The sequence below is a fragment of the Hylobates moloch genome, unplaced genomic scaffold (assembly GCF_009828535.3).
Source record: "Hylobates moloch isolate HMO894 unplaced genomic scaffold, HMol_V3 SCAFFOLD_14, whole genome shotgun sequence".
Classification (NCBI taxonomy): domain Eukaryota; kingdom Metazoa; phylum Chordata; class Mammalia; order Primates; family Hylobatidae; genus Hylobates; species Hylobates moloch.
The window spans coordinates 86,524,982-86,548,741 of record NW_026652289.1 but is presented as its reverse complement, the minus strand read 5'-3'; the positions used below and the strand labels follow the sequence as shown (position 1 = coordinate 86,548,741).

Sequence of the window (23,760 nt, the reverse complement as noted above, 5' to 3'; positions counted from 1 at the left end):
ATTTGAGGCTGGATAATTTACAAAGAAAAGAGATTTATTTGGCTTACAGTTCTGCAGGCTGTACAGGAAGCATGGCACCAGCATCTGCATCTGGTGAGAGCCTCAAGCTGCTTCCACTCATACGGGAAGGGAGAGGGGAGCAGAATCACAGGGGTGAGGAGGGGGGTGCCAGGCTCTTTTTAACAACCAGCTCTCGCAGGAACTAATAGAGCCAGAACTCACGCACATCCCCTACACCCCCAGGGCGGTCATCTATCCATGTGGGATCCACCCCCATGACCCAAACGACTCCCATGAGGCCCCACCTCCAATTCTGGGGGTCAGTCTTCAGCAGAGGTCTGGAGGGGACAAACAGCCACACGATAGCACATGTCAAAATTTTCGCAGTGTGTATTGTTACACAGGACTGCAGAGTGAAGGAATAAAATGATATCTAAAGAAATACTTCTGGACAGATGTCTTAGTGCTAGTACCTGTCTGGCACACTTTGGGAAAGCAAGTACTCCTACTAGGAAGCATAAGGGTCATAACACATGACTAAAACCAAAATCAGAGCTCATTCTGTGGCCTTAGGTTGTTATTCCCCTCATCAGAAATCCAAAAATGTTAAAACACTTCTTGTTCCTATTTACGATAGGAAAGGTATTCAATCTCAAATCATTAGGCAGAATGTAGGGAAGAGGCTGTCACTCTCTTCTCAGCAGGTGGCAGGGAAAGCCCAATGAATGAAAGGCCATTCATTAGATGTTAAACATCAGACTGGAGGTGCCAAGTTGGTGCAGGCCTTCCCTCCATGGGCCTGTGTCATAGTCACGTGGACGGTGGTGTCCTGGGTGGTCCCCAGGCCCCGGGTAGGCTGGGCTGTGTGGCCGTGATTCGTGCTGAAAAGGTGGGGATGTCCTGGGTGATTCAGCCTCTCAGAAGGGGAAGCTACTCATTGTTGTATGTTTGCGCGGTCACATAAGATACCTAGGATATAGCCAGTTGTAACCTACATAATTTTCCCAAAGAAAAAAAAAATTTTTTTCCTAAATATGGAAGAGAACCACTGTGATTTAGCGATGCCCATTTCTCAGCACTTCCTGTCTCCCAAATACTCTAAAATTGGGAGACATGAGCCAGTTGAGTTTTGGGCCTTCCTTAGAGCTGCTGTTCTGACTTCCAGCTGTGAGTCTTTGGGTGTTGACTGAACCCCCTCTATCCTCAGTATCTTCATCCTGATAATGGGAATGGCACACCTCCTAGGGACACTGCCAAGACTGGCTGGTGACAATGACTCTGCAATGGCCTTTGTGGAATCCATGTGTGTGGCCTCCAGAGAAGATGACCATCTGCATTGCCCTTCTCACTGTACTTTACCCAAGGAGGAAAGCTCAGTTTGTAGTTAGTTCTGCATTTCAGCCTTGTTATCCATTCTCAGAATATTACCGGGTGAAGTCAGTTTCGCGAGGGTACTGCTGCTGTTGATGGGGAAAATTGATATTGGCTTCCAAGCCGGGATTCATAAAGGTGTCTTAGGTCACTGCACACTGTGCCCAGGGAAATCATGTCTCCATAGTATATTTTGATCCATATGTTAAAGTCCCCTCTATTCCCAGGGCTGGGTCTTCTAAGACGGGGCAGTGTTTGTTTGCTTAAGGTACTTTACTGATCATACTCTGTAGCCCGTTACAATTTAGGGATATTTGCAGTAAATATGTTATGGAGAAATATTGTTGTGAAATTTTTTGGAGATATTTCCGGAGATTTTGTTTTTTGCTCCTTATATTTATTTATTTATTAAAGAGGTTGCTTTTGTGATTTTTAATTCCGCGTGGTAGGAGAAGCCAGCCTCTGGGCAGGGTGATGTTAGTAACGGACTGATTGGAGGGTGAGTGCTTTCAGTAAGTTGTTGCAAGAGAAGCCTCAGGGAAAGGCACATCTGAGGGCTTTGACCCAGGCTGCCACCCTCACATGAGTGAGAAAATCAATCTGCCTGTCTGGCTTTTAATCCCCTCATAATGAAAAATGAGAGAGAGGGATCTTATAATCAATGAAGCCTTTTCACCTTCAGAATTCTGATTTAGAGGAATCAGGGGGCTCTGGGGAAATGGTGTCCTGGACAAAACCCTTCTCTCCCTCCCATACACATCCTGAATGAGGTAGCTGCTGTATCCCTGGGCATCTGGGGCAGGACTTGGGTTCCCTGGGTCCCTGGACAGTACTGGTGTGGCATTGGAGAACCCTGGGGTGAGTCCCACAGAGCAGAGCATCTTGGAGGAAACTTGGGCTTGCAGAGGTCTGGGGGCCTCCAGTGGAAAGGAGGTCAATTGTGCATGCAAAGGCGACAGGATGCCCTAGTTCCCCAGGCTGATTTTCCCTTGCTCCTGAGGGAGGTTTGGGGGACATTATGTGCCCACAACTCTTGGGAGGCCACATCACCTTTTCTAAGAAAGGGATCTGCCATCACTTTAGAAAGCTGACCCAAGCGTGCTATGCTAACCAAAATAGTAACCATTCATCCGCAGGGTCCTGGCAGCCAGGGAGCGGAAGAGGGTTTGGACAAACAGAACTCACACCCAGCGAAGTGGAGCTGCTGGAGAAGACCTGTGGCCACTTACAGAGAACTACTTATAATCACTCAGGGAGCGCAATGACCACTTAGAAGGGGAAGTGGGGAAGGTGGTCTACAAAAATAGGAAGAAAAACTGCACAGTACTCAGAAAGAAACCAACAAGAGGCTTAGGATCTTCATGAAGAAAGTGGCGATATCTTTTTAAAGGATGTAAGCGTGCATGAGGCACTGCAGCGTCTCCCAGGGCCCTGGGTGGGACGGGAAGAGCAGGTATGATTGCAGTGCCCATTCTCCCAAGAGCAGTGTGCATTTCTATCTGGAGGCTTCTCTTAGAATTGAATAAAATGGCCTTAAAGTTTATGATGCCTCCAAATAGCCAAGACAGTCTTAAAAATAAGATTGAGGCTGGGTGCAGTGGCTCATGCCTTTAATCGCAGCACTTTGGGAGGCCAAGGTGCATGGATCACCTGAGGTCAGGAGTTCGAGACCAGCCTGACCAACATGGAGAAACCCTGTCTCTATTAAAAATACAAAAATTAGCTGGGCGCGGTGGTGCATGCCTGTAGTCCCAGCTACTCGGGAGGCTGAGGCAGGAGAATCACTTGAACCTGGGAGGTGGAGGTTGCAGTGAGCCAAGATCGCGCCACTGCACTCCAGCCTGGGCAACAAGAGCAAAACTCCATCTCAAAAAAAAAAAAAAAAAAAAAAAAAAGATTGAAAAGGAGCAACTTTTTGTACCAGATATTGGAGCTGGGGCTGCAGATGAAGTTGTGCAGGTAAAAATGGTCTCAGCAATGAGAGCCCTGCCCTGGCAGGGGAGATGACCCCAAAGCAATAAAATTGAAACTCCAAACAAGTCTCCTGGAGGTGAATTAACACTCTGGAGGCACCTGGTGCACTGTGTGCTTCGTGCTCTAAGATCTGAATTCTAAACACGGGCCTCACCCTCCCCAGGCCAGTGCTTGGGGGGTTGGGGTTGGACATCCACATAGAGGCTGCAGTAGGCCATCTAACCCCCAGGAGCATTTGCAGGGTCATTTAAATACATGCAACATCTGTCACCCATGTGGGTCTGGGGTTGGCCCCTTTTCCTATGACAAATGACCTGCGTGGGTGTTTGTTGAGGCTTTGGGGCATCCCGCCTGAGCCCCCCTGGTGGCTATGGGACCTCAGATTGGCTGGGGCAGGGGGAGGGCTGGTGGCCACTGTCTTTGCAGAGAGCAGAGCAGGACCTCCCCAGTGTGCTGGCCCAGGGCCCTGTGTCTGGGCTCCACCCTGAGCAGGTACCTTTGCATGAAGACTCCTCTCAGCGCTGAAGCTGATGGTGGCACTGATCCAGCATACTGTACTATCATGCCATATGGGGTTGACATGAGAGAGGAACCTAATAAGCCCAAATCAAATGATATTATCTATAACAGAGTGGGTGTGTAGGTTCAGTGGGAAAAGAACTAGTTAGCAATATTGACACAATTGGCTGTCTGGAAGAAACAGCATTGGATGCTCAGGTTGTAACAGAAGAAAATGAACATCAGTTGGTTTGACCATTTAAATGTTGTTGTTTTTTAAATACTCTGCACTCCTCCCACAAAAAACAAACAAGCAATACTTGGAAACAACATGTATAATACAGGGACATAGGCGACTGTCTTAGCCAGGCCTGGAGAAGTCAGATATATTTAACTATATAAAAATCTGTAAGGATTATATAACAAAATTATGCCACAACCAGAAATTTTAAAACCGACAAACTGTGGCTGTTAGAGAAAAATATTTGCAAGGCAAAAGACAGAAAGGGGGTTAATATTTTCAATATGAATGCTCTCACAGGTTTCATGGTCAAGAAGAGAAGAAAGAATACAATAGAAAAAATGAGGAAGGCCAGGCACGGTGGCTCACACCTGTAATCACAGTGATTTGGGAGACTGAGGCGGGAGAATTGCTGGAGCCCAGGAGTTTGAGACCACCCTGGGCAACATAGCAAGACTCCATCTCTACAACCAAGTTAAAAAACTGTTGGGCATGGTGGTGCATGCTAGCTACTCCCAGCTGCTCTAGAGGCCGAGGTGGGAAGATTGCTTGAGCCCAGGAGGTTGAGGCTGCAGTGAGCTGTGATTGTGCCACTGCAGTAAGCTAGATTGTGCCATTGCACAGTGAAACTCTGTCTCTAACTAAATAAATAAGGAGAAGAAGAAAAAAGAAAGATTGAAGGGGAAACATGCAGAGTTAATTCACAGAGGAGCCTGCCAAGTGGTCTGGGCGTCAGGGAGATGCACATTAAAAGAATAGTAGATGTCCTGCCCTAGCCAGGTGTGGTGGTGCACACCTGTAATCCCAGCTACTGGGGAGGCTGAGGCGGGAGAATTGCTGAACCCAGAAGCTGGAGGTTGCAGTGAGTTGAGATTGTGCCACTGCACTCCAGCCTGGGCAACAGAGCAAGACCCTGTCTTAAAACAAAACAAAACAAAACAAAACAGAACAAAAAAACACTTGCAGGGAGGTTTTAAAAAGACAAAAGAAAGCAGCTGGTTTTGCAGAAAAAAGGGCCTGGAGACTCTTAGATACTGATGGAGGAGTGTGAATTGTTACAGCCCCTTAGGAAAAAATATTTACAACGCAAAACTTCTCCATAGGAATAAAGAGCGCACAACTCCCGCTCGTTTCCTGGGATTGTCATACCAATTAATGAATTAATGCATAAGAAATTACCTTGAAAACTCTAGAAGTGCCCCAGAGTGTTTTACATCCATTACTAGTGGGCAGTATTATTGAGATGTCTTGAGGTCTACTAAGATACTTTGAGAATGTACCATTATATCCAGAAAAGACCACAGTAGAAATGATTTGTCAGAAAAAAAAGTTTCATGTTAAAACTTACTAAGAGGTTTGCAAGTGATCTTGTTTTTAGGCATCATTTTGCCTTCGCAAACTTGTGTTTCCCAGGGAAAGTAGATTTAATCTGGGTGTTCAGTGTTGCATTGTAGTGAGTAATTGTGTGATGGGGGCATAGCATGGTGTGTCACTTTCTCTGGGCTGAGAGACTCTGCATCCTTTCTTCATTCTAAAAAGAGGCCAGAGGCCCTGCCTTCTGGGGGTGAGTTCTGCTGGGACAACGTTCAGCCCTTTCCAACTTACCCCAGAGTGACCAGTATTTTCCATTCAGCTTGACTCATTTGAGCAGTCTGCTCCATGCACACATGTGCTTCCACACATCTGGGACATTTCTTAGAGCTCACATCACCTCGAGGAGACATACAGAATAGAAAGTAGTTCAGAAAATACATTTTGTGCATCTAGTCTACACTACCGTATTTTTGGCAATTTTGTTATCAGAAGATTCACTCCAGAAAAAGCACTCCAACTATTTCTCACTGCCTCTCACTTTTAGTATTAGATTCAGAATCCATTAGCACGTCTCACTGAAGGAGCAGATGTTTCAGTTTATGGTGGAAGGAAGACACATTCTGGGCGTTATGCAACATACTTGGCTCACGTTCCTACTGCGGATTTTGCCATTGCTGTTTCAGTGCTGAGTTCTCACCTTCGTGATTTTAAAAATACGTTGGTTCTGTAAACATTTACTTAATAATCCATTTTCCAGAATGTTTGTCCTGGGTGTTTTCTCAACCCAGAGCGATTTTGCACCCCCAGGAGGCATTTGACAATGTTTGGAGCCGTTTTATGTTGTAACAACATGTGGGGAGGGAGCCCTACTGGCATCTATAGGGGGAGGCTGGGGATGGTGCTCAGCAAAGGGCAGAGCCCAGAGCTGTCCACCATCAAGGATATCCAGCCCCAAATCTCAACAGCGCTGACGGCAGAGTTGAAAGCTATTGTTGCTGGCATTCTGGGCTTTCTACTTCTCTGCCTGATGTATAATGAGTGTATATTAAATCTGTGATCATTTTAGAGTCTTGTTTGGTCTTTTTTAAGTGATGTAAAATTATTTTCTCTCTCTGTCACACACACACACACACACACACACACTTCTTTATTTGTCCACCATATGAAAAATAAATTCCATGAAGGGTTTTCTTATTCCCAAGGCATAAGCCTTGGCACTAGTGATTATTCCACAAGATTCTTGGATCTCTTGTGGTGATCCTCCCATTTAGGGCTCGCCTCACTGTGTCCTGGTTTCACATTTGCTCTGTTTGTTTAAAGTGTTGCACACTTCTCCTGTTAGTTGGCCAAAGGAGTCCCCCAGGCTGACCTCACTTGGGAGGCCCCAATCTAGTTGGTCTGCACATTAGGTTCATTACCATGTCTTCTTTTTTCTTAAAAAATGTATTCTGGCCAGGCATGGGGGCTCACTCTTGTAATCCCAGCACTTTGGGAGGCTGAGTCAGGTAGATATTTGAGCCCAGGAGTTCAAGACCAGTCTGGGCAACACGGTGAAACTCCGTCTCTACAAAAAATAAAAACCAAATTAGCTGGGTGTGGTGGTGCACACCTGTCATCCCAGCTACTTGGTAGGCTGAGGAGGGAGGATCCCTTCAGCCCGGGAGTTGGAGCTGCAGTGAGCTATCACCACAGCCCTGCACTGCAGCCTGAGTGACAGATCAAGACCCTGTCTCAAAAACAAAAAGCCCCGCAAAATAACACATTACCTGTTTCATCTATAAGGCACAAAGCATCCAGATTTCTCTAGGTTTAGTCAAATGTAACACAGATTTAATTGGAGCTTTCTCTTTGTAGAGATTAATTGTTCTCTTCCAATGAAAAGAACGATACTAAACACATAATCATATTTTATATACCACCACACCTCAAGCAGTACCGTCTGTGTTCTCCATTTCATGGAAATCGTGTGAGCAATCTTACCATCTTTATAATAAAAAAAATCAAAATAACTGCTTGTTTTAATTCCAAACCACAAATCAAATATGAGATATAATACACTGCTCATTTGTACTATTTCTGATTGTATTAGTCAAAATCAAACACTCACTTCAACAATAATAGTGAGGAAAAACCATGCTCAAAAAGAAAACAGGAGATGTGAAGTCAAGATAGTGGCCACAGCCTCTCACTTAATTGAACAGTCACTGTTGACAGTCTGGTGACAGCCGGAAGAGCGAGAAGCGAGTGGGACAGGAGCAGAGGGCTATGGGGAAATGGGTCAGTGTCTGCTAGGGGAGACTGTAGCGATCCTACAGACGCCCATTTTGCAGATCAGGAACTCGGGCACTCAGAGTCCAGGCTTACTGGGGGTGAGTCATCAACGCACTTGAGACTGTGTGTGCACCGTGGCTTCGTGACCCTAAATGAAAGTAGTGGCCAGATGTGAAGCATCCTTGTTAATTATTGATTATTCCAAAGCCAGCTGTTTAGTGCTGCTCCTTCACGTTTCCTGCAGGAGGGATTTTGTGAGGAAGGGTATGGCGGCTTTGTGCACAGGAACCTGTCAGGTGGCCCGGCTGGGGCCCCTCAAGTGTCAGGTATGCCCTGCCCACGTTGGGAGCACCTCTCGAAGCCACCAAATCAGCCTGGAGCCAGGAGAATAAACAGCTCTCCTGCCCTAGCGGGAACGCTCTCAGCGGCTTGTTTAGCCCAGAGGGAAGCCCCCAAGGTGAGCTCGGGGGAGGGTCGTGCCCTTCTGTGGCCACAGCTCAGATGGTCCCAACTGCAGGTGGTCCCAGTGAGGGAGGAGTTCATCCCTCATCTACACGGACTGGTGTAGGGGGCACTTCCCAGTTTGTAGCAAAAATAACACAGTTTGATGACTCCTGATCTTGGACAAGCCCCCTCCAGTTGTTTGCACATTGGCAGTGGTTTTGGCAAATGGACTGAACTATGTTACTCCATGTCTGTGTAAAACACTAGCACAAATCTGGAACTGTCTGCCTTTCTTCCCACCTTTTTCTTTTCTTTTTCTTTTTCATTTTCTTTCTTCTTCTTCTTCTTTTTTTTTTTTTTAAGAAGGAGTCCTGCCCTGTCATCCAGGCTGGAATGCAGTGGCGCGATCAGGGCTTACTGCCACCTCAGCTTTCCCAGGCTCAAGTCATTCTCCCACCTCAGCTTTCTGAGTAGCTCCGACCAAGGTGCTCCAGCACACCCGGCTCATTCTTGTATTTTTTGGAGAGATGGGGTCTCACTGTGTTGCCCAGGCTGGTCTTGAACTCCTGGGTTCAAATGATCCTCCTACTTCAGCCTCCCAAAGTGCTGGGATTACAGATGTGAGTCACCACGCCCGGCCTCCACCATTTCTCAAGCTTAGTGATATTTTATCTCAGACCACATTAGTCTCTGCACTGCATAATTTTAAAGGGAAAAGTGGAAGAACTTTTTTGCTTAGCATTTTACAGTCTTCATGAGATATTCCTCCTTTAGTCTACCAGATCAGATGTGCTTTCAAAACCAAATCTCTCTAAGGCTTCCTAGACCCTGGAGTCATCCAGGTTTGTGTGACTTTGGGGAGGTCAGTCTCTGCGTGTTTGGTTTCCACGTCTGTAAGTGGGAACATACCGTCAGGATCGTGGGAGGGTTCACTGAGATAGAGACTGTGAAATGTTCTGTGCAGGCCTGGGTCATAATAGGATATCCAGCACAGCTTCACTGATTTTTTAATGTTGTTATTACTATTAAGATGATAATGGGCCAGGCGCGGTAGCTCACACCTGTAATCCCAGCACTTTGGGAGGCCAAGGCAGGCGGATCATGAGGTCAGGAGATCAAGACCATCCTGGCTAACACGGTGAAACCCCATCTCTACTAAAAATAAAAAAAAAAAACTAGCCAGGCATGGTGGCGGGCGCCTGTAGTCCCAGCTACTCGGGAGGCTGAGGCAGGAGAATGGCATGAACCCAGGAGGCAGAGCTTGCAGTGAGCTGAGATTGCGCCACTGCACTCCAGCCTGAGGAATGGAGCGAGACTCCACCTCAAAAAAAAAAAAAAAAAAAAAAAAGATGATAATGATGTCTCAACGCTAAGAGGAATGTAGCGTCTACAGCTCCTGCTGGTGTGGCCTAAAGGCCTGTCCCAAGTCCATGGCCTTTGTAGGGGAGGTCCACTTCTGAAGAACAGTTATGTCATTCAAAAGACTGCATGGTCTCGCTATAGCTGGGCATGAAATGTGCTTGAGTGATGTACAAGAGGACTGTCTACCTTCATGGATGTGCCACTGGAAGTTACTGTCTCCAAAAATGGAGTAAAACCGCGGTGGTGACGGGCACACATTCGAGATGTCCTTCCAGCCATGTTCACTCGGCCATGGGAGGTGAAGGCCGAGGTGTGGAGGCAGACCTGTGGCTGCCGGCGGGGGTGGCAGGCACCCAGGAACCCTGTGTCCCCTGGGCCCTGGGTGCCTGCCACCCCAGCCTTGGCCCACCCCGATGCCATGTGCTGGCATGGTGCCTTTCTGCCCCGGTCACTCTGCCGGCTTCCCTGCCTGGGCATGACCTTGCCTACGTGGCCTGTGCTCAGCCCTCAGCTCTCCTTCTCCCCACACTTCTCCCTGGTGCTCTCAGTGATGACATCCACAGTGGGGGCTGGTATCACCTCTGTGCTTAAGACCCCCAAATATTTCTGTCTCCATCTGCCTGTCTTCAAAGCTGGAGACACCTCCGGAGAGCCCACCCCGCACAGCCCCACCAGCTTCTTGAACTCAAAGTTGGTCACTGTTGGACTCTGTCCCTTCTCCAAGCAGACCCTGCCCCTGGGCGAGGTGGGTGGTGCCCCCATTCCAGCCACCAGGGCCAGAGAACTAGACACCCACTCCCCGATGTCCTCTTCAGTAGCACAGACAGACTTCCCCAGCCAGCCATTCTTCCTGTCTCTAGAGGTCCGCGCTAACAAAAGCCTCCAGAAGGGCGTGGTTGAGCGGCTGGTGTTAGAGTGTTGTGCCAGTGGGCTCGATTTCTGTCTTGGGGGTATGTAGAACTTGTGCATGGGGATAAATTGCAGGGTGAGATGCCCTTCCTGCCACTCACTGCTTCTGCCTGCCCCTCGGTTTCTGTCACTACAGCCTGTGAGCTGCTCCTTCCAGCCAGAATCACGAGAATGGGCGTTATTAAGTGTATTCGTCAGCTCAGGCTGCCGTAGCAATGGACCACAGATGGGGTGACTTCAACAGCAGGAATGTATCACCTCGCAGTTCTGGAGCCCGGAAGTCAGACACCGAGGTGTGGGCAGGATGGGTCCTTCTGAGGCCCCTCCCCTCGCCGTGTTCTCCCTGTCCTCACGGCTGTGTGCACATGCCTCTGCTGCCTCTTTCTCTTCTAAGGACCCCAGCCATGTTGCATTTGGGCCTAGCCTTATGGCCTCATTCTAACTTGAATCCTCTTTAGAGCCTCTCTCTCCAGATAGTCTCTGGGGGGACACAGTTCAGGGAACATTAGGAAAGGCTGGAAAAAATAAAATAAGATATCCCCCCATGGAAAGGAGGGCTACACATACATAAATACAAACACATATCTATATCTGTCTATATCATAAGATATATATCTATGATATAGATATATATACAAACACAAATCTATATATATATCTATATCATAAGAAGAATAAAAATCAGGGAAATGCAGCCAATGGTGACATGGCAGGGTCGATGTGGGCCCAGGCTCCTTGCCGGGTGCTCCAGCTGGAGTGCTTGCAGGGTTTGGGCCCCTGAAGCATCTCTTGCCTTTTTGGTCTGCTGCAGTAAGGAAGGGCCTGTCCCGCTGTTCCTTCATAAGGGGTTCCTGAATCTGAGTCTTCCAGGGTCTGTCCCTGGTAGGGATTCCCGTGGACTGCAGGGCCTTTTCTTTTTCTTTTTCTTTTTTTTTTTTTTTTGGGGGGTCGCGTTGTTTCCCCGGGGGGGGTGGGGTGGGGGGGGTTCGCGGCCCACCGCACCCTCCCCCCCCGGGTCAAGACAAGCGATTCTCCTGCCTCCATTCTCCTGCCTCAGTCTCCTGAATAGCTGGGATTACAGGCACATGCTACCACACCTGGCTAATTTTTGCATTTTTAGTGAAACGGGGTTTCATCATGTTGGTCAGGCTGGTCTTGAACTCCTGACCTTGTGATCCACCTGCCTTGGCCTCCCAAAGTGCTGGGATTACAGGCATGAGCCACCGCACCTGGCCAGGGCCTTTTCTTAGAAGCCAGCGTCCTTTCTGCAGCCCATAAGGAACCCCTTCCCATGCCCCCACAAACCAGGACAGTGACCTGAGGTCTCCACGTGGCACCCCCGTCTCTCCATGTGTGGAGGGTCCTCAGGCGGGAATCTCCTTCAGAGCCCAGATGCCTCCCCTGAAGTTTCTGTTTTAAAAGCCTCCTGGATGGGGCAGGCAAGCTATTGTTTTATGATTACAAAGCAGAAGGAAACCGACTTTATTTTGGATGAGGGTTATACATGGAATGTAGTTAACATAGACTGAACAGACACAGTGCCTTGCGGTGTCTCTCCTCCTCCGCCCAGGGTGAGGCCCAGGACTGCCCGGTCTCCTGGGGACCCCATCGCAACAAAGCCTGCCCCGCTGATGCTCGGGCATAGGCTGCCTTCCTCTGTGAGCAAACCGTGACTGAGTGTTGGGAAACTTTCTTCCAAAGGGACAGGCCCTTTCAAATGGCTTCGTGTCCTCTGTAGGAGCCCAGCAGATGCTCATGAGAAGGAAGAGGGATGAAAAAGCTTGTAATGACATGAAGTCAAGGCTTGACCTCTGGAAAAGGAAGTAGGCACCTGGCTAGATATGTCAGTCATCAAAGCTTCCTGTCTGTGCTGGGAAGGGGTCCGACTGGCCGTCACAAGCTGGACGACCCGGGGTTGGGGGCCACTGCCATGCCTCCTCTCAGACCTTGGGCTGGGGTCTGAGGAACGAGCCTCTGCATGGCCAGAGGACCCCATGGTTCCCTGGACTGACCATGCTGGGACTGCATGGCCTGCAGGTGACCGAGCTTGTCACAGCGGGAGAAGGAGCTCTGAGGAATGCTTGGGTAAGCCCAGGAAGAACAACTTCGGGACCACTTTCAGGTGCTTGACTCCACGCCCCCAAAGGGCGCTCTCTAGTGGTGATAGCTTGCCTTGCATTTGTTTTTGAGGTCAGAACCGCATCATCTAATGTATCTGTTCCCACTGTAATGCCCCAGAGCTATGCTTTGTACATAACTGGTCTGGTGGATCTTGAATTAGAGAATTTAAAAATATAGAGGCTTAAAATGAAAGGAGATACTCCTCTCTTCAGCATCTAGGGCAGCCGATGGTTTCCTAGGAGCCTCTTGAACTTTGCCAGGGGGTCCCTCAAATCCACACAGGGATTCGAATAAAGTAGAAGTGAGAAAGTTGGCGCGTGGCTTCCTAGCTGTGCAGACTCCCCGTACTTCTCATCCAATGCTCAGGCAGCTGATAGATGTGGCCCACACAGTCCATCTCCAGATAGAAACCAAACTCCTTGCTCTCTTGGAACTCGGGCAAGAGTAGAGGTTTATGGGGGGTGTAGGGTGGGAGGATTATAAGATGGTTATGGTTAACATGAAATGTGTTTTAGTGCTTTTTAATCTTTTACAGTATCACCCAGAGGTTAGGTTTTTTGTTTCTTTGTTTTTGAGATAGGGCCTCACTCTGTCGCCCAGGCTGGAGTGCAGTGGTGCTATCACAGCTCACCGCAGCCTTGATCTCTGAGGCTTAAGTGAGGCTCCTGCCTCAGCCTCTCAAGTAGCTGGGACTACAGGCTCATGCCTCCATGCCCAACTAATTTTTTTTCAATTTTTTTGTAGAGATGGGGTCTCACTATGTTGTCTAGACTGGTCTAAAACTCCCAGCCTCAAGCAATCCTGCTGCCTCAGCTTCCCAAAGTGCTGGGATTACAGGTGTGAGCCATGGCACCCAGCAACCCAGAGGATTTCTCGATGAGATTTCCTGGTGTAACATATCTTATTCAGATAAATTTATGTTCCTCCACTTATTTAAAAATGGCCAAAACCGCCTTCAAGGAACTCTTACAAATGACCTTTGTGACATTAGTTAGCCTGTTATTCCAGGAAAAAAAATTAAAGAAGAAATCGAAAAATTATGTTGTAATCTAAATATCTGTTGATAGTGACTTGTAGGTTCTGCAGGCTGACTGTATTGGGCATTGTTCTAAGCAGGTGGCTTGGAATGTGTCCCTGGGAGGTAAGGGGGCCTTCCAGCTGCCAAGTGTCTCCCTTACCTGCTGCACTTTAAGTCCCATTTCCCATGGCTTAACGTGTTTTAATTATTTTTTTAGTATGATGAAACGTGCAAAATATAATATTTAATATTTTAACCATTTTACATTTCTTAAATTGTAAAATGCACATAAAATCTGCCATTTTAAGTATTTGTAAGTGTACAATTCAGTGACATTAGTGATACAATGTGGTACAATCATCACTGCTATGTATTTCCAAAATTTTTCCATCACCCCAAACAGCAGCTCTGTGTCTATAAAACGTTAACTCTCCATTCTGCCTCTCTCAGCCACTGGTGGGCCCCTAGTCCACTTTCTGTCTCTGAATTTGCCCACTCTGGGTACCTCATATTAAGTGGAACCGATAATAGTTGTCCTTTTGTGAATGGCTCATTTTACTTGGCACAATGTCTTCAGTATTATAGCATTTCTCTTCATGACTGGATAATACTCCATTTTGTTTATCATTCACCTGTTCATGGATACATGGATTATCCCAACTCCTAGCAATTCCGAGTGATGCTGCTGTGAACATTGGCTTGCTATACCTGTTCCAGTCACTGGTTTCAGCTATTCTGAGTGTAAACCTAAGAGTGGTCATTTTAACCATTTTAGAGTGAAAAATTCAAGTGCATTCAGTGCTGTGCAACTGTCACTAATTCCAGAATATTCATATCCTCCTAGAAAGAAGCCTGTTGCCGTTAAGCTGTGACAAGTACTCCCTTTTCCCCCAGCCCGTGGCAGCTGCAAATCCACTTTTTGTCTATGCATTTGCTTGTTCTGTATATTTCATGTAAATGGAGTCATACAATATGTAGCCTTTATGAATATTCTTCTTTATTTTGAGTGGGCTTCAGTGGTATGAATATTCTTTTTTTTTTCTTTCTTTCTTTTTTTTGAGACGGAATATCGCTCTGTCACCTAGGCTGGAGTGTAGTGGCACGATTTTGGCTCATTGCAACCTCCGCCTCCCAGGTTCAAGTGATTCTCCTGCCTCAGCCTCCCAAGTAGCTGGGATTACAGACACGCACCACCACACCCAGCTAATTTTCGTATTTTTAGTAAAGACGGAGTTTCACCATGTTGGCCAGGCTGGTCTCAAACTCCTGACCTCATAATCTGCCCACCTCGGTCTCTCAAAGTGCTGGGATTACAGGCATGAGCCACCACACCCGCACAAATATTCTTTTTAAAACACCTGTTTATTATCAAAATTTTCAGCCTATGCAAAAGTAGAAAGAATTACCATATGAGCCCCACGTGCCCATCACCCAGATCCAGCCATGACCAATGTTTCGTGAGTTTTGTTAATCAAAGTCTGTTTTCTAGGGAAGAAAAGAAATACGTGAACCGATTCTGGAAAGAAATCCACGTGGGAGACTTTGTGCGTCTTCGCTGCAACGAAATCTTCCCTGCGGACATTCTGCTGCTCTCCTCCAGTGACCCCGACGGGCTATGCCACATCGAGACCGCCAACCTGGACGGAGAGACCAACCTGAAGCGGCGGCAGGTGGTCCGCGGCTTCTCGGAACTTGTAAGTGACCCACGTTTCCAGGGCCTCGCAGGCATCACAGCCACACAGTGTCCCCATGACAGCCTTCTGGGGCTCAGAGCACTTGCATTTTCCTCTCTGTCATACCAGGCTGTTTTTCCTAGTAGACGAGTCTGAGGGTCTGAGAGGACCCCTGACCTACCTGAGCCCATGACCCGCCTGTGACTGTGGGAAGCAGGATTCAGTTTTTCTGACTCTGATTTCCCTTGTGCATGTCTAAGTTTCTCAGAATGTTATTTGTTCCTGTAAAGTTACGAGGAACATTTATGAGCAGCTGATGGTCAACATGTACCTAGCTGTTTCACTGGTTTACTAAATGGCAACACAGCAGGAGTCATGGCCTGTTCCCACCAGGATGCTCTGGAACATCTTCTCCTCAAGGATGTTTGGGTTCAGCGCCAGGTCTTCATAGCTGAATCCTGCCTCCGGTGTGCCCCGGCCACCGTGCAGCACGGTGAGGGGTGAGAGGCTGGAGGGAAGCAGGTGTGACAGCTGCAGTCACACACCGACTCCATTGGGCTGCCCAACCTCTGTCCCTGCTCCAGGGAGAAAGGGCCCCACCCGCCAGGTCCGTGCCAGCAGTGGAAGGTGCTAAGGCCAGGTGAACTGACAGGGGCAGGAGCCCTCAGAGATCAGGAAGACCCTAGAAGGAAATGGGCCTGGCCCGAGCCTTCTCCTCCCAAGCCTCCTTCACCCAGCCCTGCTCTGGCCTAGACAGCAGGTCTGAGTCGGCCTGCCTTGAAGGGTGGGGAGGCCGGCCTCTGGTTCACAGGGAGGATGCCGCTGGGGTTTTCCTTCTCTATCAGACAGTGCCCTCCCCCATCGGCCTCAGCACCAGCCCATCGGGCTTCCCTGGGGCAGTGGGCTCTGCCGTCTGTGGACCTCTGCGAGGGCACTGTAGGGAGTGGGGGGTGAACGATTGGCTGGGCAGGGTTGTGGGGGGCTCTAGCATCCCTGTCTCCGCTCTAGGTGCCGCCGGTCACCATCACAGGGGGAGGTGCCTGACACACTTGCAGCAGGCCAGGTACTCCGCACCTCGCCCGCCCATCAGTACCACACAAGCGTCTGCCTGATTGTTCCACCTGTGCTGATTTCCGCCATGGTTTCCTCATTTACTTGTGTGTGTGTTTTTAACCTTCTTTTATGCCAAGTGTAATTTTGTGAGCTGCCTCAAATCTTTTTGGAATAAGGCAAAGCAGACATAAAAATTAAAAATAGTATTTTTTGTTGTTGTTAATGGAGTGCTCTCATTTAGATCAGGAGAGCTGGTGAAAGAGTTAGGGACCCCTCGAGGCAGAGCCCGGCGGCGCCCAGCTTCTCCATGACTGTGCTCCAGGGTTTGGTGATAAGTGTGGGCCCCATCCGCTGCCACCCCCTCGCCCCAGGCCCTCGTGCCCACCCCCCACCCATGGCTCTCTTCAGTAAGTCACGGGCATGAGCCGGTCTCACTCTCGGCTTCTCCTCTAGGCCTGCCCCGGTCTCCTCTGCAGGGATGTGAACTAACACTGACATCAGCCAGGGACAGCATCCTCTCTCAGTTCCCGGGGTCTCAGCTAGAGTTAGGGGCAGGCAGAGGGCTGATAGCTCAAATGTCACCTCTGAGAGGAGCAGCCTGTGCGCACCGAGGGTGAGTGCCACTTAAACAAATGCAGATGAGTATCTACTGGTGAAACCTCAGACGAGGTGGAAAATACAGCAGAATTTAAGCACTGGAGGGTGGAGCATGCATGCTTGGCATGGCAGGTAGGGGAATGCCACAGATAGATCTCCTTGATCAACTCGCAAGAATAACTTCCTCTACCGGGCATGGTGGCTCACACCTGTAATCCCAACACTTTGGGAGGCCGAGGCAGGTGGATCACTTGAGGTCAGGAGTTCAAGACCATCCTGGCCAACATGGTGAAACCCCATCTCTACTAAAAATACAAAAATTAGCTGGGTGTGGTGGCGCATGCCTGCAGCCTCAGCTACTCGGGAGGCTGAGGCAGGAGAATCTCTTGAACCCGGGAGGCAGAGGTTGCAGTGAGCTGAGATCGCACCACTGCACTCCAGCCTGGGTGACAGAGCAAGACTCCATCTCAAAAAAAAAAAAAGAAGAACTTCCCCATTTCCTATCTTCTGATCTTCAGCTTCTGAACCCAGTCATATCTACAGTCCTCCCCTGCCCACCTTTTACCCAAACAATAAGCTGCAGCACTTCATAGCTCAATGGTGCTTTATATAAAAGAGCTGCTTACAAGTTGGATGTTTAAAACTCGAGGACGGTTGACGGTTGCAGACCAGCACATCTTTGTCACCCTTCTCAGGGCCCCAGGAATGCTGAGGAAGTAGCTTTGAGCCATGATCTGGTCAAAATGGCCAAATTAACGCCTAAACAATTCTGAGGGTTTTTAAAAAATTGTTTTATTAGCACCAAAATTCTTCACCTGCATGCATATTCTGGTCCCAATTACCTTTTTCCCCCACTTTCTGTTTTTTTTTTTTCTCTTTCCCTAAAGGTCCAAAGACATTCTTTTGGTATCCAAATTCCCATTTATGCATTATATTCTGAAATCTATGAACCACCCCTCTGAAAATTAAGGAAGCAAGTCTCTGACTTTTAAACCCCAGCAATTGAAAAACCACAAATGCCAAGAACATTTAAGTACTCTGTGTTTCAATTAGTTTTTTTATAATACTGAGTTAGCTTGTCTCAGACAGGTTAAGAACTGGTAATAATCTGTACACTGACTTATGTGAAATACAATATAATATTTTACAGTTTCATGAATGATCAGTTGGAAGTGGGAGCCCCTTTGCAAATCACTTAAATTAGAAGTGATTTGCAACACTTAGGTTAAGGAGAAGAGCGGGCCGTGGCATTAATGCAGGAACTTAGTGTACCCAGCAGGGTCCAATCAGGAGACAGAAACCACACATGATTCAATCAGAGAAAGTCTGATGTGAAGACCTCTTAGTTGGGGATTGGGTTATAAGAAGTAATGATATGTGAATTATATCTCAATAAAGCTGTTATCCTTAAAAAAAAAAATAAAAAAGAAGTAAAGAGGACTCTGAAGAATATAGGAGCCAGGATCAGTGGCTCATGCCCATAATCCTAGCACTTTGGGAGGCTGAGACAGGAGGATTGTTTGAGGCCAGGAATTCCAGACCAGCCTGGGCAACACAGGGAAACCCCATCTCAAAAAAAAAAGAAAAAAGAAAAAAAAAATGCCAGATATCGTGGTGTGCAGCTGTAGTCCTAGCTGCTCAAGGGATTGAATGGGAAGGATGGTTTGAACCAGAAGTTTGAGGTTGTGGTGAGCTGTGATCATGCCACTGCACTCCAGCCTGGGGGACAGAGACCCTATCTCTGTCTCGAATATATATGTATATGGGAATAGCTGATGAAGGGACAGCCACTGCCGCTGGCTCTGAGACAGACGTGTTCTCCCACTCAGGGAAGAGCGCCCTCCCAACCCCTGAACCATGGCAGGGGACACAGCCTTAAATTGGGGGATGACAGAAAAGGTACTTAGGGGCTGCACTGGTGGAACCTGCTAGAAGCCTTCCCTTGGGGGCCGGGGAGGTGCCAAGCATAAGAACTTGCTAGATGCCAGGAGCAGTTGCTGGCCACTGGACGCTGCTGGAGCCAGGCCCTCGCTGCAGTGGATGAAGACTGGTGACAGCTCTCTAGACAGCAGCGCCGTGGAGCCCCACCTTTGAGAGGGTGCATGGAGCAGCAGCTTGGGCTTGCGAGGGCCCATGTTGCCTGCAGAATATGTCCAGGGTACCCTGGACTGAAAGATGGGGAAAGTGTGGAGCAGGCCAAGCCCTGGAGAAACCTGGAGGGGGTGGGCAGTGCGGAACGGGTATACGCACACATACACACGCAAGCATGCACACACACGCATGCACACACACACACACACACCCCACCTAAAGACCAGCCACGGGACCAATACATGGAGGACTCAGGCCTATTCACCAGCGATGCCCAGTATGGAGCAGCGAGATGAGTCCAGGGGGCTTTTGTTAGGGGTTTGGGCCATGAGAGGTCAAGGGAGGTTCCAGAAAGAGGAGCTTGAAACTGACTCTGAAGGCCAGAATGAAGAGGTCTCGGGTGCCAGGCACTACAGGGAATGACGTTGGTCAGAAGGTGCCCCAGAGGTGGAATAGGGTTTTTAATGAAGAGCATTGGAAAAAGTGCACATTGTTGAGGGGCTACAGCAAAAGCTGGAAGGTGGTGGGCCTGGCCCACCCAGACCCCAGAATCTGAAGGTGAGGCCTAGATAGCGGGCTGATGGCTCTGGGACCTTAAATCACCCAGCCATTTCACTTCTGGCAAAAGAAACAGAGATCTTGAGACATAAAGATTTGATGTAAGAGTTGGAGTTGAATGGATGTTATCCAAGAATCAAGAGAGGGCCCCGTGTGGAGCATCACACTGTCAGGCAACGTCTCACATTTGTTCAGCCTCCTGCACACCAGGCCTGCTATATCACCCAAAACTGTAGTAGAGCAAACATTTTTAAACACAATTTCACAGAGTTTTAAGTATAAATCTTGTGAGGTAATGACTATCACACCATTTTATAGATGAGAAACAGAAAAAGCGAAGTCAGGAGATTCTCCCAAGGTGCCTCCCCTCCCCCACACCATCCATCAGTGTGGATTCGGAGCGGGTTCCTCTGCTTTGTGTGGGGTGTCTGCTGTCTCTCACCTGCACATTCATGCAGCCCTGCAGCCCTGCCACGAAGGTGCATACATTCAGACGTTCTGTGGGTAGCAGTTTCTAGTTCATCTGTAACATTTGTCATTTCTGCAGAACTAGGAGATCCCTAGACTGATAAGTTTATGTAAAACTCAGTGTTTTCAAAGACTCATTTTTGTAAGTTTTAATTCATTCAGCAGATACGTATTGAGCATTTATGATGTTTCTAATGCCATTCTAGGAGGTGCATTGATCAAAACTGGGGAGCATCTTTCCTCTCATGGTGCTTACATGATCTATGTGAAAAATTAGACCGTTGAAGTCTTCGGTGCTAACTGTAGACAAGAAAGCAGAAACAGGGATATGAAATGTCAGATGAGTGTTGGAATTTCAGCCGGGGTGAGGTGGGGACAGGGCCGTCCTGCTTGAGAACAGCTGGAGAGTCCAGACCCAGAGGACACGTCAGTGTCGGGAAGAGCCGTCCCAGAGGTGACTTCTGTGTGGGTTAATTTACTGAGAAAATAGTTTCCAACAGTTTGTCTCTTGGGTGGACCTGTTTGGATGAGTGCCCACAGTCCCAGCCACACCCATGTCCTCTGTGCAGCGCTGTGGGGAGCAGTCATTGTCAAGGCTTGCAGGAAGATCTGCTGCTGACTCTTCCCAGGCGTGTGCACACATGTGTGTGTGCATGTGTGTGTGTGCACAGTGGTGCATGTTCCAAATAAGGAAGAAAGATAAAAGGAGTATGGAAACTTCCTAGGCTGGACAAACACTGCTCTTAAACACGTACCTTCACAGTCAGGTCAGCAGCGATGCCAAGGCGGAGACAGGGCTCCCCCTCTCCTTTCTGAATACACTGTGACCAGTCCCTGGGGGGCCTGGTGTATTCAGGCTGTGACTCAACACAGTTTTCTTTACAAAGGAGAGTCAGTCCCACCCAAGTTACTTGACAGAATTCAGAAGCTTAGAAAATGACTTTAAAAGTCCAAATATGTAGAAGACAAAATTTTTTTTTAAAAAAACTGCTACCTACACATGCTTCCAAAATTGTCTCTATCACAGGAAAACTAGAAGAGAAAAAGTACAATTTGCAAGGTAAATTTTGTACCCGTCCCTTTTTCCCTAAGCTTTTAAGTTGTTAGTCTTTAATGAAATTTAGCTACATTGGCCGTGGAATTGAAAGAGGCAGCCTAATCTATCATCTAAGTGGAAAACAAAGACAGCTGCCTGGGTATGGTAATTTGATCGGTCGATTTTAAGCCTTTACAAAGAGGCTTCCATGTTTTTCTCTTATACATTGCAAGATAGTCAACAAGCTCATAATTTATACTGAGACATTTTTGTTTTTAAATTTAACAATCTCATAATTTTCTTGAAGGACATTAAATCTGTAACAGGAAAGACAGAAATAAATGACTTTGACAATACAATAACTTTATTTAGATTAAATTTTTAATTCCAACAAGTGTGGATATTCAGAGAAATTCAGTTCAGGAGGTAATATGATTATTTGAGACATACCATGTTTTTTCATATTAACAGTGTTTATTTCATAGCTATATAAGTTTGGCCCTAAGAAGGTTTTTTTTTTTTTTAATTCTGGTGACTTCACAATGGATTCTTTGCCTTTAATTTGTAGTCTATTAAATCACCATGTACAGAGAGTACAGCACCAGCACTCTGATCTCTTTTTTTTGAGACAGAGTTTTGCTCTTGTTGCCAAGGCTGGAGTGCAATGGCATGATCTCGGCTCACTACAACTTCTCTGCCTCCCGGGTTCAAGTGATTCTCCTGCCTCAGCCTCCCAAGTAGCTGGGATTACAGGCATGCGCCACCACTCCTGGCTAATTTTGTATTTTTAGTAGAGACAGGGTTTCTCCATCTTGGTCAGGCCGGTCTTGAACTCTGGACCTCAGGTGATCCACTCATCTTGGCCTCCCAAAGTTCTGGCATTACCAGCATGAACTACCGCACCCAGACCTCTGATCTAAATGAATAAATTAATGCCATGAAGTTGATAATAATTTGGCTAGTCTGAAATATTTATCCAAAAAGATCTTATTATATTGTGTGGAAACTTAAAATTTTTTGTGTAGTTGGAAATGATCATTTCTTATTCCAGAAGGAAAAACACAACCAAAGCAGTAAGATGTTTTAATTCTGTTCAAGGTAGCATACAATGTGAAATGCTTTTTTTTCTCTTTAATTATATTTTCACTGTTAAAAAAAAAGAGGGGAATTTAATAAAATTTCCAATTTTCCTGAATGTAGTTTAATTGCATCAGCAGTTGCAAAGGGTTTGAAACTTTCTCTGTGTGTATGTGTGTTTCTGGAGCAGGGATTTCCTTACCAGTTGGAAGAGGTGACAATGTGAGATCGGCCCAGTTAACACTAGGCGTTTCCTCATGAGTGAGTGATTGTGTGTGTGTGTGTGTGTGTGTGTATGTTTAGGTGCGTATGTTTGTGTGAGTGTGTATGCAGACAGGTGTGAGTGCAAACATTTTTGCAAGTGAGTATGCAAGTAAGTGTATGTTCCAAAGAAGAAAGCAAAATGAAGTGATATTGCTTTATTAGGTTATCACTACCTATTATCTCTAAATTTAGGAGAGGATAAATGTTCCCTCCTGGGATAAGATACAGTGTTGTAGAAGTGGATTGCTCTGCAAGACAGTGCTCCCTGGGGGAATCTGGAGTTTCCAACCTCACTATTGAGGACCTGCTGTGAGCCCATGCATTAGGTGAGGGGTGCCCACGCGATCCACCTCTGCTGATTGGACTCTGGAACCTTCATCCCTTGGTGGAGGCCCTGTGCTGTGTGTCATTTCCCTTCTGCTTGTTTTGTGAGCACAGCTTTCAACAAGAGGGAACTTCCTTGTGTCCACAGAGCACAATACAAGACCTGTCAGCACCCCCTGGCCTCCGCAGACATTTGAGTTATCCTAATTTTGTGAATTGGTAAGAGCCGGCTTCCCTCGTTCAGCCTATGCGATGCTTTCGGTTTGCGTGTGCTCCTCAAGTGGAAGGCTGTATTTTGGTTCTCATTGTGGTATTAGGGCTTCCTTAGAGTTTCGTTCGTCCACAGCAGCAGAGATCCATGAACACATTTGCAGTTTCATATAGTCACATAAACCAGACCTTATAAGGGAATGGACCTTTAAGGAAAGCAAGAACTCGACTTCAGAAAACACACTGGGATGTGGATGAAACTGGGCTTCCTGACATCTGAGTTGGGTTCAGTGTCGAAATTAATTCAGGGCTTTTTCACCATTGCGAATGAATAATCCGTGTGCCAAGGAAACGACTTCGTAAACCCCAGTGAGACTTTTAACCAAGCTGAGATCAGGCCTGCAAACTTCCTTAGTTTGTCAGTTTTCACAAAGCCCTTTTCAGTAGTCTGTCTGTCAGAATGCCTTATGTTCCCTGCCTCCCAAAACTGTAAAAGGACAAGAAATGTGGGTGTCATTGCTGGCGGTGAGCTGTCTTCCCTGGGGTTCTGGAGAGTAGGGGATTGGGTGCATGCCGGGGGGTTCATAGGTTAGGAATTGTGCCAGAGCTTCAGGGTCGTTCCACTCACCTGTCACAACTGACCTTTGCCGCACTGGCACCAGCCCTTGGCGAGAAACAAGCCCTTTCATTTGTGTGGTAAAGAAGGCCAACTTCAAAGCATTATGGATGTAGGTTTGTTTTGGACAAAACTTCAAATAGCTGGTTTGCTCATCCGGCCTTTATCAAGCATTCTGGAGCCTTGACCACCAGGCAGGAAATTCTGCGCGGACAGACTCTGAGGGTGACACCTCCACCTCGGCCCAGTGAACCTGTGTGGGCCACGGAA

At 47.5% G+C, this 23,760-nt stretch overlaps 1 protein-coding gene across 3 annotated transcripts in view; it reads left to right on the top strand.

Moving 5' to 3' along the window:
• ATP10A (ATPase phospholipid transporting 10A (putative)) overlaps positions 1-23,760 on the top strand; it is a 187,617-nt gene that overhangs the window by 68,508 nt on the left and 95,349 nt on the right. For all 3 annotated transcript variants that reach the window (XM_058427558.1, XM_032174798.2, XM_032174797.2), the window contains exon 3: positions 15,013-15,217. In XM_058427558.1, coding sequence (XP_058283541.1) covers positions 15,013-15,217 — 205 coding nt within the window. The remainder of the gene's footprint in view (positions 1-15,012; positions 15,218-23,760) is intronic.